This window comes from Furipterus horrens, unplaced genomic scaffold (assembly GCF_987537825.1).
Source record: "Furipterus horrens unplaced genomic scaffold, mFurHor1.1.pri manual_scaffold_9, whole genome shotgun sequence".
Classification (NCBI taxonomy): Eukaryota; Metazoa; Chordata; class Mammalia; order Chiroptera; family Furipteridae; genus Furipterus; species Furipterus horrens.
The window spans coordinates 14581799-14596956 of record NW_028327179.1 but is presented as its reverse complement, the minus strand read 5'-3'; the positions used below and the strand labels follow the sequence as shown (position 1 = coordinate 14596956).

At 40.2% G+C, this 15158-nt stretch overlaps 1 protein-coding gene across 1 annotated transcript in view; it reads left to right on the top strand.

The window, feature by feature from the left end:
- Positions 1-15158, top strand: part of STK31 (serine/threonine kinase 31) — a 72093-nt gene that overhangs the window by 22294 nt on the left and 34641 nt on the right. Inside the window, 3 exon segments of the mRNA XM_090287801.1 lie at positions 6751-6866; positions 8638-8797; positions 14141-14263. Of these exon segments, the coding sequence (XP_090143927.1) occupies positions 6751-6866; positions 8638-8797; positions 14141-14263 (399 nt within the window).

Below are 15158 nucleotides of genomic sequence, written 5' to 3'. Positions count from 1 at the left end.
TGGTTTTGTGTAGATTTTCCTTCGTTTCATTTAGCATAGCCTTCATTTCTTTCCTTATGCATTTGGTGAATTTAAGCATATCTGTTAAGCTTATGAGCATCTTTATCACCAGTGTTTTGAACTTTTCATATGTTAGGTTGGCTATCTCCTCATCACTTAGTTCTCCCACTGGAACCTTGATCCATTCCCTCTTTGGGCCATACTTCCCTGTCTCCTCATCTTGACAGACTCCTGTGTTTGTTTGCCTCTGTGTCTTAGGTATTGTTTGCCTCTGTTGTGAGAGGTGGAGCCTTAGGGATTCGTCAGTACAGGGCAACCTGTTTTCACCACGTTGTGGCGCTCTATGCGGGGGAGGGGTCTGAGAGGGAACAATGCCGCTTGCTCAGCACTCGCCCCTTTTCTAGGCACTTCTTCCACTTCTGTAGGAGACTGGCACCTCTAGCTGTTGCCCTGGCCGTCATTCCCTGAGTGGGTGGGTCTGTGGATGTTATAGGACTGTGGGGACCCTTTAAGCAAGCAGACTCTGCTGAGAGACGGACAGTTTCTTCCTCCACCCCAGCTCTCAATGTTTTACACAGTCAGAAGCAATGAAGCTTTATTTTTCCTGGTGCTGAGACCATGAGCTGTGCGGTCTGGTCTGGTGCTGGGAGCGCTCCCCAGGTGTCCCACTTGACTTTTTAGAATGTGTGATTGTGCTTTCTGCCAGCCTGCCGCCACCACCGCCGTAGCTGCCGTAGCCGCCGCTGCCGCCACCACACCACATCCTCTCCACCCTGGCTCTGCCCCTCCTACCTGTCTGGATGAGTATTTCTTCTTCTTTTTTTAAATATGCTTTATTGATTATGCTTTTACAGTTGTCCCAATTTCCTTTCCCTTTGTTCCCCTCCACTTAGTAACAACCTCCCCTCTAGTTGTTCCCTCTCTTAGTCCATGCCCATTGGTTGTGCATATAGTTCTTCTCAACATCTTGCTCTCTGCTCCATTCCCTCCTACTATGCTTCCTAATTCCTGTACCATCTCCCTCCCTTTCCCCCTTCCCTGTCCCCACTGACCTTCCCCCAATATGTTCCCCATATCTATAATTCTTTTCCCACTCTTGTTGCCTACTTCGTTTGCCTTTATTTCAGTTCCCTAGCTTCTGTTGTTGGTTGTTGTGATACAATTTTCATTTTAATGTTCATAGTTTTGATCCTCTTTCCCCTAAAAAAGTCCCTTTAACATCTCATATAACAGTGGTTTGGATCTGATGAACTCCTTCAGTTTTACTTTGTCCTGGAAGCACTTTCTCTGCCCTTCTATTCTGAATGACAGCTTCGCTGGATAAAGTATTCGTGGTTGTAGGTTTTTGATTTTCATTACTTTCAATATTTTTTGCCAGTCCCTTCTTGCCTGCAGAGTTTCTTTTGAGAAATCAGCTGATAGTCTTATTGGGACCCCTTTGTACGTAATTCTCTTCTTCTCTCTTGCTTCTTTTAAGATTCTCTCTTTAGCCTTAATTTTTGACATTTTAATTATAATGTGTCTTGGTGTGGTTCTCCTTGGGTCCAGTTTTTTCTGGAACTCTCTGTGGTTCCTGGGCCTGTAAGTCTATTTCCTTCCCCAAGTTAGGGAAGTTCTGCTTCATTATTTTTTCACATAATTTTTCAATTTCTAGTTCTTTTTCACCTTCTGGCAACCCTATGATTTGGATGTTGGCCAGCTTATAGCTGTCCCATAGGTTTCTGAGCCTCTCCTCATTTTCCTCACTTTTCGTTTCCTCTTTCTGTACTGGTTGACTGTTTGTTCCTTCCCTATGTTCCAATTTGTTGATTTGATCCCTGGTTTTCTCTCCCTGACCACTTGTTTCATATGTGTTTTCGTTCATTTCAGCAGGACTAGCCTTCATTTCTTCCCCGTCTTGTTTAAGATCTGCTGTTAGATCTGTAAGCATTTTTATAACCAAAGCTCTAAACTGTGTCTCAGAAAGATTTCCTATCTGCTGATCTGTTAGATCCGATATTTGCTGGCTGGTCAGCTGCGTCACCAGGATCTCATATCATGATCTGTGGCATCCTGACAGTTTTGTGTTTACCTTTGCTTCCTGGGCTGTCACACCTCCTACGCTATAGGTGGCGGAGCCCTGTGCACTCGTCACAACCAGGGGACCCTTCTCACCAAGCTGTGGCGTTTTGTATGGGGGCAGGGGACTAAGATGGATTCTTGCCATTTACACTCTGCTGAGAGACTGGGAGCTTCTTTCTCCATCCCCACCCCCTCCAGCCTTCACAGTTTGAGGCAATGGAGGTCTGCCTTCCCCGGCATTGGAATCGCAAGCTGATGGGTCTGGTCTGCAGCCGGGGGCGTTCCCCAGGAGCTTCTCGCCTCCCCCTAAATACGGGTGTCTGTGCTTACTGCTGTTCTGCCTCTGTCGTTGCTGCTGCTGTCACCAGCACAGCTTGACCTCTCCACCCCAGCTTTGCCCCTCCTACCCGTCCGGATGAGCACCATTGATTTATAACTTCATATGTTGGACTTCCATGTAGCTTTATTTTCTGGAACTTCTGGTTATTTCTGGTTTTGCGGTAGATGTATTCCTTCTTAGTTGTGGAGGGAGATGGAGCGTGTCAGTCTAGGCCTCATCTTGGCCGGCGACTATTTCTTCTTTATATCTTTGTTTGTTGGACTTCCATGCATCTCGATTTTCTTGAACTTCTGGTTGTCTCTGGTTTTGAGGTAGTTGTATTCCTTCTCAGTTGTGGAGGGAGACACAGTTTGTCTGCCTAGGCCTCTATCTTGGCCAGAAGTCGCTGGCATTTTAATTATGATGTGTCTTGGTATGGGCCTCTTTGGTTTATCTTATTTGGGACTCTCTGCGCTTCCTGAACCTGTATGACTATGAGGTCTCTGCAGAAAGTATCCAGCCATGTACTATGAAAAGTAGAGACATTTGTTGAAGAAGATACAAGAAACCTTGCACATAGGATAATGATGTCTCAATCCCCTTCAAAGTAGGCACCTTGGGACCTCACACAGTTCTCCCAACTGTAGCACAACATTTCTTTGCTCTGGTAGCAGAAGCTGCAGAACGAATTTTGCCATGACATGTTTCATGCCAAGATCCTGCATCAAAATCTTGGACACAGTAGTTTTTGGAATCTCCAGATCAGCTTCTAGTTCTCGCATTGTCAGTCTCTGATTTTTGTTGATTGCAGCACATACACATTCAACATTCTCAGGTGTTTTGCTTGTCGCAGGCCTTTTAGAATGTGGATCACTTGCAGCAGATTCTCAACCACCTTTGAAGTGTTTGTTCCACACTTTTATTTGTTCTGCAGTCATTGCGTCGTCCCCTAATGCCTTCTGAATCATCTGAATAGTTTCCACCGAGGAATGCTCAAGATTAATGCAAAATTTGATGCAGATTTGATGCAGACCTGTTGCTCTGCTCACTTAGTCATTTTGAATGTGATGGCCACATGGTACACATGCTCACTCAAAGGTGTCTACTACCCCCACTAACTGGTACAATTAAGAAGTCATTGTTCACGTATGCGTGTTCCAGTCCTCTCTTCTTGGCTGCAAGGTTACATTGATGTCATTCAAACTGTTCTTGCTATATTAATACTTGCTGGACTTGGCCTGGCTAGACCTCTTATTGCTTTCACAAAATTAGGGAATTTTTCTGTCATTATTTTTCAAATATGTTTTCATTTTCTTTCTCTTCTCCTTCTACCACCCCCATTGCAAATGTTGGTATGCTTGAAATTGTCCAGAGGCTTCCTAACATGATGCTAATTTTTTTGGATTCTTTTTTTTTCCTATTCTGATTGGGTGTATTATGCTTTCTCATATGCCAAGTTGGCTGTTTTGATTCTTGGCTTCACCTACTCTACTGTTGATTCCCTGTAAATTATTCTATATTTCAGTTAGAGTATCCTTCATTGCTGGCTGTTCCTTTTTTATGTGGTTGAGGTTCTCTAAGTTCATTGAGTATCCTTTTAACCTGTGCTTTGAACTCTGCATCTAGTAGATTGCTTGTCTCCATTTTATTTAGTTTTTTTTCTTAGGGAGTTATTTTCTGTTATTTTCATTTGGGACATGTTTCTGTGTCTCCTCATTTTTGCAGCCTCCCTGTATTTGTTTTTATGTGTTAGGTAGAGCTGCTATGTCTCCCAGGCTTGGTAGAGTGGCCCTAATACAGTAGGTGTCCTGTAGGGTCCAGTGGCACAGCCTCCCTGCTCACCGAAGCTGGGCACTCGAGGTTCACCCCCTGTGTGGGCTTGTACACCCTTTTGTTGTACTTGAACCTTGATTGTTGTTGGCATGTCAGTGGAAGGGATTTGCCCCCAGGCTGATCAACTTCGAGGACTGACTTGGCCACCAACCACTGACCTCTGACCACTGTGGAGGATCAGCTCTGCAGAGGTCTATGCCATGGAGCAGGACTTAACTTCAGCGGAGCTGTGGTGCCTGTTGAGTCCACTTCCTGAGTGTGTCACTTGTGGAGGTGGTTGGGTGGTGGTGCTTTGACATGGTCTGAAGCTGTCCATTGGGTGTGCTGGCTCTGGGGCCTCTCAGGAGTTACAGGTCAAGGTCAGCCTCTCTTATGTTCTCCAGGCTACCCGGCATGAGCTGCAAAGGGACTTGCAGATGGCTGCTACTTGTTCTGGGCTTGGAGGTGCCAGGCAATGCTAAGCTGCAAACCGAGCCTGGCTGCTGCTAGTGCCAGAACTGGGGCCACTTAGTGAGAGGTACGAGGCATGCTGAGGCCACATGCTGCTTGTTTGAGAGATTTTTGGAAAATCTGAAGCATGAGCCAAGACAGGCCTTTTTAAAAAATCCTCACCGAAGGATATGTTTATTGATTTTAGAGAGAAGAAGGAGTTGGATGGGGGGAGAGAGAGAAAGGAGAGAAACATTTATGTGGGAAACATCAATGGGTTGTGTTGCATACATACCCCAACCAGGGATTGAACCAACAATGTGGGTATGTGCCCTGACTGGGGATCTAACCCACAATGCTTTGGTATATGGGTCGAGTTCCAACCAACTGAGTCATCTGGCCAGGGCAAGATAGGCCATTCTTATGGAAAAGCCACTGGAAACAGCTTCGGTGGGCCTGCAAGTTGGGTGTTGATGGGGACTCGGAATCACGAGCGTAGGACCCACACTGTGAGCTAGGCTGATGGAGTTTCAGATATTGTGCCTGCCCACTGGGCCTGTAGGTGGAGGGTTCATCAGAGGAACAATTTGACAACTCAGTTTCTCCCTGTATGTGTCTGGTGCCTTTCAAGCCGCTGTTCCAGCCCTGGAACTCAGAGTGAGTCCAAGTAGGTCCTTGAGCAGGCCCTTTATGAGGAACTGCTGCCTGGGACTTCAGAAGCTCTCTGTCTCTCTCAGCCTTAGTTCCTGCTGGTTTTTGTAGCCGGAAGTTATGGGGACTTGTCTTCCTGGCACTGGAACCCTGGGCTGGGGCCTCGTGTGGGGCTGGGACCCCTTTTCTTAATGGGGGACCTTGCAGCCAAAATATCCCTCCTAATTTTTATCTGCTGCATGTGGTTGTGGGACCAGCATCTCCAGTCCCTTCTATCAGTCTCAATGTGGCTTCTTTCGCATATCCTTAGTTGTAGGACTTCCATTCGGCCAGGTTTCAGACAGTTCTGAATGATGGTGGTTCTGTATTTCAGTTGTAATTTTGGTGTGGTTGTGGGAGGAGGCAAGTAGTGTGTTTACCTAGGTCGCCATCTTGTTCTTTGTTTTAAAAACCATACCCATTAATTGTTACCTAATTTTCAGTTTTTTTAAACAAGTGGATTAATAATGTTTGACATATGAGGGACAATCTTAAGTTCACAGTTCTCTGAGATTAAAACAACTAATTTCTTTAGTACTTAATAGTTCTCATCTGCATGTAATTCATTAGCAATCTGTATTAAAATTTGCTTTTATAGAGTCTCTGGAAAGCATTAAAAACATTTTGAAAGATTAACAACTTTTTATTTTCCCCCTCCTATTTTTTGACTTATGTAAATTTTAGAGGCATTATTCTAACAATCACAGTGGATAGAAATAGAGTTAAGAACACACATCACTGATTATTCATGGTCACTGTGCTCAGAGGGCATGAGTATACTGAGCGTAGCCTACTGTTAATAGAATTTCAATATGTATTGGTTCTCTCTGTTTAACCGAGAGAGTATGAAATCTGGAGAACATGTTTACATAATAAAAAGTTTTATGTTTATGTAATAATTGGTTTGTAGTATTATTGGAATAAAGTCACCAGGTCTTTATTCATATTACAGCTCTGCACATTACTTTGGATAGTCATAGTTGACATACATTTGAGATACCCCTCAGAATCAGAGATTTTAATCTAAACTTGGGTCAAAGAAATGATACTTTTTGTTTTTTTATAATGCAAAGTGACATGACTTTATCAAAAAACAAATTGTCATTGACAGTCATTTGGTTTCAATGAGGATCTTTCCTTTTTTGAAAAATCTATGTTTTAAGACATTCAGAGTATAAAATTTTGTTTCTGTTTGGCTTCTTATTAAGATGAAATATGAGTCTAATCTGTGTGAAGGTGGAAGACTGGAATAGATTATCTTTCTCAGATCCCAGCTAGTAGGAAAATCAGTGTTTGTTATCCTGTGGCCCAAAATTTTTTAATCTTTAAAATTTTAATTATTTCTAAAAATCACTTTAACAGTAGAAATACAGTTTCCTATATGGGTCTAACTAGGATGTGCTTGTTCTTTGTTTCAGCAAGAGAAAGCAATTGTCATGGACTTGACTGAACGTTTAGAAAGCACTCTGAAGACTCGTATAGGTATCAGAATGAAAAATCTGGCAGCTAAGGTTGAAAGATTGAAAGAAACTAGGTAGGTAAAACCATGTTTTTGAGAAGGATAATGACTTGGTACTCTGTTTAAATTATATGCCCACCATTGTTTTGCTTTGAAATTTAATCTTTATGTTTTTATGACTTAGAAACTAAAAATAGTTATTTTTCAGTATCTCCTTTCTTTCTTGAGAATCAGGGAGTTAACAACATAACACTGTAGCAACAACAGAACACTGACAAAACGTAGTGTTTTGGTTGTTGTTATGTTGTTACTGCAAGGAGTTATACTGTCTGTCCCAAGGTCATCTCTGAGAGTGAAATTAAAAAGCAGCACATAGGAAACTACTATGTCTAGTTATTTTGTTTAATGTTATTTTCAGGCCTATATTGAAACTAAATATTTTAGTAATTTAAATCACTTAATTATACTCTGTCTAAAGAAAGAAAAAAGTGGTCTTCATAGTCAGGAAAAAAGTGGTCACCATGGAGTTTGAAGAAGACAAATTGATAAGCAAGTCTTGTGCAGAGTTTATTCAGCATTTCTCAGACTTTGTGTGTGAATTATGTAGGTAATTTATCTTAATAGAGGATTGCTTTATTGTTGGTTAGTAATAATTTGTTACAATTTTCCGGAATTTGGAAAAATAGTTCTCAAAACAACCTAGCTCCATTTCATGCTTCACACTAAATTTAAACCTATAATCCATTTTCTCATGTGCTTTGAAATACTAACAAATTGCCCTGAATGAATGCATGTTGGTCTTCTGTCCAGTGAGAACGTATAGTCTCCGGAGTAAATCCATCAGTTGGCATCTGGCTTGTAAGTGTCTAAACAGTTTCAATATTTTTGATCCCTCTAGAGCAGTGGTTCTCAACCTTCCTGATGTCGCGACCCTTTAATGCAGTTCCTCATGTTGTGGTGACCCCCAACCATAAAATTATTTTCGTTGCTACTTCATAACTGTAATTTTGCTACTGTTATGAATCATAATGTAAATATCTGATATGCAGGTTGTATTTTCATTGTTACAGATTGAACATAATTAAAACATAGTGATTAATCACAAAAACAATATGTAATTATATATGTGTTTTCTGATGGTCTTAGGCGACCCCTGTGAAAGGGTCGTTCGACCCCCAAAGGGGTCGCGACTCCCAGGTGGAGAACCGCTGCTCTAGAGGCAAAGCATCCTTTGACGCACTACCAACAATTAAGTGGCTGTAGTGGCAAAGCTGTGAAACAGACGGACTAAAACAATCCAATATATTTCAATCCATGTTTGAGGAAATAATGAACTACTCAAATGGTGGCAGTCTAGCTAGAAGCTGGAAAAAAGAATGTGGATAGGCCTTGTTAGTTTTGTCAGGGCCTCCTCTCTGATTGCTTTTTTTTTAAATTTCTTTTTTAAACTCTAAAAATGCTGATCTGCTTATTAGGGTACACGGGCTATGTGCCTGTAGTCTTGGTAAGCAAGGTTTACTAAATCTTAAAATTTCGAAAAAGGTATTTACAAATCTAATTGTATACAAGAAATGAAAGTCCATTGATATAATTTAAATTCTTCGGACTTTTGAAGTCCTTTTATAAAGGTTTTTAAAAATACTTATTTTTTCTGAATCAAATATGTTTTAATTACAAGTTTGTATCAAAGTTATTTATGATTTTATATAAAGTTTTTAAAAGTACCTTTTAAAAGTGAGTTTTCTAAATGGTAACTTGAGACTTATTATTTATGCACAACTTTTTCTCATACCAGCTTAAAGATTCCTTGATCTTTTCCTTTTTTCTATTTTTTTTTTTTAAATAGACGTGTTAACACCAGTGTTCGTTTTGGAAATGACCTTTCAGATGCTATACAAGTGTTGGATGAACAGTGTTTTACTACCCCAGCTTCTTTGAAAGAATTAGAGATGATTTGGGCAGAATACAGTCTTGCTCAGGAGGAGATTAAAACTTGTCAAAATGTGGTGGGTTAAGTATTTTTCTTTATTATGATTTTTATGTGTTGGACATGAGATATCTTTCAAGAAAGCAGGATTGCAGATACTGTACTGAATAATACTTTGCATGAAATCTTAATTTTTATAGTATATTTATAGTCATAATTTGATTCATTTTATTGCTTGTAAGAAAAGTAGGTTATAGGGATTGCGTGAGAATTTGACCTTTGGTTAATTCTCTCTGTTCCCTTGGCAATTTGATAAAATTATAGTTTAGTCATGTTACTAGGCAACATTGTTTAGGTAAATGAAACCCTGATTAGTAAACCGTGTCTGGACTGGGAGGAACTATAAACTACAAATACTTGGTGGGATTCTTGCAATTGGGCATGCCCTGTGAGGGACACTGGAAGCTATGCCTATAAGAGACAGGGATATTGAGGGACATCGGGCTCGTGACCCAGGGTGGCTCCCACTCCTTCTAAGAGGATCTTGTCCTCTGATCTGAGTGGCGTGTTTGTGCTGCAGCTTTGGACTCTTGCCTTCCTATTAAATGCTATTATCATAACCACTCATTGTTGAGAGGTGGTTATTTGTGCATAGGGGAGGAGTATGGAGATGGAGTATTTCATATGCATTCTTTATTAGCACAAGTATAAGTATATTTAGTTTCTCTTGCAGTTTATTATATTAAGCTGAGCAGAACTCTTTGTTTTATATATAAAGACATTTGGCACAGCAATCATAGCTTTCCACAGTACCTATGAACCCTATACTTGTGTGTGGAACTGTCCAGTCTTTAAGTATTGCTGGTTTCTGCCTTTGGGGATTGTACTCTGAAAGTCTTCTTCCCCGTTCATACTTAGGATGGTCAGTTAGCAACCTGACTGGCTCTGAATGAGCAAAGTGAACAGGATAACTAGGCCTGGAATGTTTAATTTGGCGAAGGGGTAGATTAGGGTTATTTTATGTATTAAACCCTAACTGGTCACTTCTTGGTTTTCATTTTTATTGAATTGATTGGGGGTGACACTGGTTAACAGAATTATACAGGTTTCAGGTGCACAGTTTGACAACACATCATCTGTGAAAGTGTATTATGTGTTCACCCCCCCCCCAAGTCAAGTCTCCTTCCATCACTGTTTATCCCACCCAGACCCTCCTCCCCCTCCCCCCTCCTTCTGGCAGTCCTCACACTGTTGTCCATATCCATGAGTTTTTTCTCTTTTTTCTCAATCCTTCCACCCCCGACCCAGCCCTTTAAGCCACACCCCCTGTCCCGACAGTTGTTTTGCCTGCTGTCTGTCTATTAGACCCTAACTGGTCACTTCTGATTATGGAATGAAAAAAGTGATATAAACACTGGCTGTGTTATAGGTACTTTATAAACTTTTTCTTATACTAATTTTTTTCTAATTTTGGTTAAATACTGAATTTACTGGGGTGATTGGTTAAAAAAATTATGTAGGTTTCAGATGCACAATTCTATATGAGGGGGGACCCCCCCCCCAAATCGGAATTATCTTCTGGAGCGTGACCCCTTGTAGTAAAGGCTTCCTCCATTAGGCGAGTGTTCTAAGAACCCATCTATATCAATGTACCAGTTGGCATTGTTGTGAGAGGCTGCTTTTGGCTTCAGTGAATTTTTTGAAGACTCTTTCAATGTGTTTGCCCATTTTATGATGGGTGATTTAAGAGGGCACCTGCCTGCATTGTGCTGAGTATTCAGCAGTTTTTGACCAAAAGTAGCATGACCCCCATGCCCCATCCTCTCTTATTCACCCAATCTCACACAAGTGACTTTTTTTTTTGTTTCCCTGGATGAAAAAAGTCTTCAAAGAAAAACTTTTTTAAAGTATATTTTATTGATTATGCTATTACAGTTGTCCCAATTTTACCCCTTTTGCCCCCCTCTGCTCGCCTCTGCCCGGGGCCCCCCTTCCCTCCAGCATTTGCTGCCCTTAGTTCATGTCCACGGGTAATGCATATGAGTTCTTCAGCTTCTCCATTTCCTATACTGTTCTTAGCGTCCCCCTGTTTTTTTGTACCTACCAATATGCTTCCTAATCCCTGCACCTTTTCCCCCATTCTCTCCCTTCCCCCTCCCCACTGGCAACCCTTCAAATGATCGCTATACCTATGATTCTGTTCCTGTTCTAGTTGTTTGCTTAGTTTTGTTTTTCTTTTTTGCTTTTTAGATTCAATTGTTGATAGTTGTGAGTTTGTTGTCATTTTAATGCTCATAGTTTTGATCTTCTTTTTCTTAAATAAGTCCCTTTGACATTTCATATAATAATGGCTTGGGATGATGAATCCTTTAGCTTTACTTTGTCTGGGAAGCACTTTATCTGCCCTTCCATTCTAAATGATAGCTTTGCTGGGTAGAGTTATCTTGGTTGTAGGTCCTTGCTTTTCATCACCTTGAATACTTCTTGTCAGTCCCTTCTTGCCTGCAAAGTTTCTTTTGAGAAATCAGATGACAGTCTTATAGGCACCCCTTTGTAGGCAATTCTCTGCTTTTCTCTTGCTGCTAAGATTATCTTTAACCTTTGGTATTTTAATTATGATGTGTCTTGGTGTGGTCCTCTTTGGGTCTAGCTTGTTTGGGACTCTCTGTGCTTCCTGGACTTGTACGTCTGTTTCCTTTACCAGATTAGGAATGTTTTCTTTCATTATTTTTTCGACGAAGTTTTCAACTTCTTGCTCTTCCTCTTCTCCTACTGTCATCCCTATTATTTGGATGTTGGCACTTTTGGGGATGTCCCAGAGTAGCCTTATTCTCCCCTCATTTTTTGGAATTCCTGTTTCTTCATTCTCTTCTGGTTGAATGTTTATTTCTTCCTTATGTTCCAAATCGTTGATTTGAATCTGGGCTTCCTTTCCTTCATTGTTGGTTCCCCGTAGATTTTTCTTTATTTCACTTTGTATAACCTTCACGTCTTCCTTTATTTTGTGGCTGTACTCAGTCATCTCTGAGCATCCTGATCACCAGTGTTTTGAACTCTGCATCTGATAGGTTGGCTATCTTAGTTTCATTTAGTGCTTTTTCTGGGCTTTTGTTCTTTTCTTTCATTTGAGCCACATTTCTTTGTCTCCCTGTGTTTATTTCTGTGTATTAGGTAGAGCCCTGTCTTAGTGTGTCTGTTGTGTAGGGTGGAGCCTTATATATTCGCCAGGGCAGGGCAACCCACTTCACCACTTTGTGGCTCTGTATGTGGGGGAGGGGTTGGAGAGGGGACAGTGCTGCTGCTTGGCTTCTGGAAGCTTGCTAGGCACTTGCCCCATTTCCAGTCCCTTACTTCACTCCCATCCTGTATGTGACTTGTGCCCTTCTAGATGTTGCCCTGGTGGTAGTTCCCAGAGTAGGTATGTTTGCGTATGTTCTTGGACTGTGTAAGCCCTTAAATGAACTCTCCTGAGAGACCAGCAGTTTTTTCCGCCACCCCAACTCCTACTGGTTTCTACAGCCAGAAGTTAGGAGGCTTTATTTTTCCTGTGTTGGAACCCTGGGCTGTGCAGTCTGGCCTGGGGCTGAGATTGCTGGCCCCCAAAGTATCCTTCCTGAGTTTTATCCACCACACCTGAATGCGGGACTGTGCCCTCTCTGCTTTGGCTCCCCATCTCTGTCCCTCCTAGTTACCTGGATGAATGTGGCTTTAAATCCTTGGTTGTTAGACATCCATACAATTCGATTTTCTAGCAGCTCTGCGTGTGTTTTGTTTTGAGGTTAGTTGTGATCCTTCTTATGGTGTACAAGGAGGTGAAGCGTGTCTACCTACGCCTCCATCTTGACCAGAAGTTACAAAGAGAATTATTTTGCCTATGTGGAAGAGGTGTAACAAAAAATGATAGAAGAACTAAAAGTCATCAAAATTGATAAGATCAAAAACTATTCTGAGCTGTGGAAAAATGTCTCGATAGGTGTATTGCATGAGATAGAGAGTACTTTGAAGGTGACTGGAGTTTTAAACATGTAAGAGTAAATACACAGTTTATTATAAATAAATCCTGGTTTTTTTGAGTACCCCCTCATAATACATGTGTATATTCTGTTGTGTGTTGACCACTCCAAGTCAAGTCTTCCCTATACCCTCTTCTCTTACACTGATTTTTAAAATGGGCATTTTTTTCTATTATTTTTATAAATGAGGAAATTGAAGCCCATGGGGTTTAAGGAAATTGCTCAAGATTAAAATTGCTAAGTGTTAATATGGAATTTGAGCCCATATGTGGCTGATTTCAAGGTGTGTTCTCTTTCCATTTAAACTGAAATGCTGCTGTTAAAATATTTCATTATTTATTTTATATAATAAGATGAAAAAACTACATTTTTCTTTTTCTTTGGTTTTTGTGGCTTGAGCACAGGGGAAGGGCTTAATGTAGCTCTAGGACTTGGTATTCTAGTAGAACAAAGATTTTTTGTTTTCTGTTTTTTAAAGCAAATATTTGTTTCTCCTATTCTTGATGTTTTAGGACTTAACTTTTAGGCTTCATTGTTCTAAAGTTCATTTGATAGCTGAAGAGTGATTACTGAATAAATATAGAGTCATAATTGCCACTTAGAGTTGACATTTTATTTCCCTTACTGTAGTTAATTTAGGTTTTCATATTATTATTTTCACTTACGTATTTTGCACAGTTTCTTAACTTGATTGCTATCTGTATTTTTGCTGAAAATGATTGTTTTCTTTTGTCTTTACAGTTATAATGTTGTCTGTTGAGCTTTACTAAAAAAAGCATATTCTATAATTCAAGCATTCAAGTGTATGTGCTAGACACTGTAATAGGTAGTGGAGATGCACATTTGTTTAAGACGTGATCTTTCTGTTTCTTGGGAATGGGAGGGTTATAAATAGTATCAATGTAACTTCATAAGGACTATAATAGAGGTAATGAATGCATAGGGTTCTTGGATATCTCTCAAGTATCTATTTTCAAATATAGCCTCTTGGGCAGTTGGAGGTGTTGTCCTGGTGGGGCCTGACTGCATCTTGAAGGATAAGTAGGTGAAGGAACTGAAGGTGGTATGGCAGTAGGAGCGAGGCAGTGTGTAATTAATCATAGGAACTTGTATAATTTTCTTAAGAAAAATAAAAATTTCATTGTTGCACAAATAATGGAAAAAGATGAAGATTAGCAGAACAGGAGTGCTGAATTTAAATGTCTTATTTTTATAATTAAGGGAACAAAAACTGTCAGTTTGTTGATCTAGGAGAGAGATGTTTGTCATAATTGCTACTGTGTTTGGAGAATGTAATGTTGAATTTTACTGTTTTTAGGAGATCTTTTTTTTTCATATAGATCAATGTGTAAAAAATCACTGGAAGTATTTATTAATCATGATTATTCTTTTTTTCCCTCCTCCTTCAGAATGAAGGAAATATTTTGATTGCCAGAAGAAATGAAATGCAGCAGAAGCTGTGCATGGCAGTAGAAGTTTTTATTCTGGAAGTAGATGAGTTGCCTCTTAGTAAACGCTTGAAAACATTGCAGGTTCGAATTTAAAAAGATGTTAAATACACATTACATTATACACAAAATATATATATTTATCATTTGAGAGGTGAAATTAGCATTTTCCTTGAGACTTCAGATAGAACTAATGGCTGCCGAAGTTTTACTTCTGTGATGAATTCTCATTTCTTCTTAAAGGAATTAAAATTTCATACGAATGTATTTAATATGTTTATGTATATATGTGTGTATCTGTTCTGCAAACAAGGTGAACTGGTCATACTTGCTAGAGCAGCATTAATGAGGGGACAGGAGCAGTAACAGGCACGTGAGTCCCTGTTGCCCCTTGTGTTCCAGCAGAAAATCCAGTAAGGCCAAATGTTAGAGTTAGGGAGAGGGACCCTGATCCTTCACTTACAGGACTTTTAAGCTACATGATCAGGGGCCAGAGTACAATAGCTGTATGATGTGGAACCTTGTCTTCCGCCCTATCCTGCCATCTCGGCAATGACTTTAATGTGGTGTAAATGAGCATGATCATTCATCATTTCACCTAGTAACATAATATTTCTCTTTACGTATTTAGATCTTTTTAATGTCCTTTAATGATCTTTAAAATTTTTCTCAGCCCTGGCTGCTGTGGCTCGGTGGATGGAGCATTGGCCTGTGAGCCAAGTGTCGCTGGTTCGATTCCCAGTCAGGGCACATGACTAGGTTGCATGTCACGTCCGGGACGCGAGTGAGAGGCAACCACACATGGATGTTTTTCTCCTTCTCTTTCTTCTTTCCCCTCTCTCTATAAATAAGATAAATAAACAAACAAATTAATTAAAAAAATTATTTTTTTCTTTAAAAGGCCTTATGTGTTTTCTTTAACTCCAAGATATTTCTACTTTTGGTTGCTTCTGTGAATATTATCTTACTTTCCATTTCC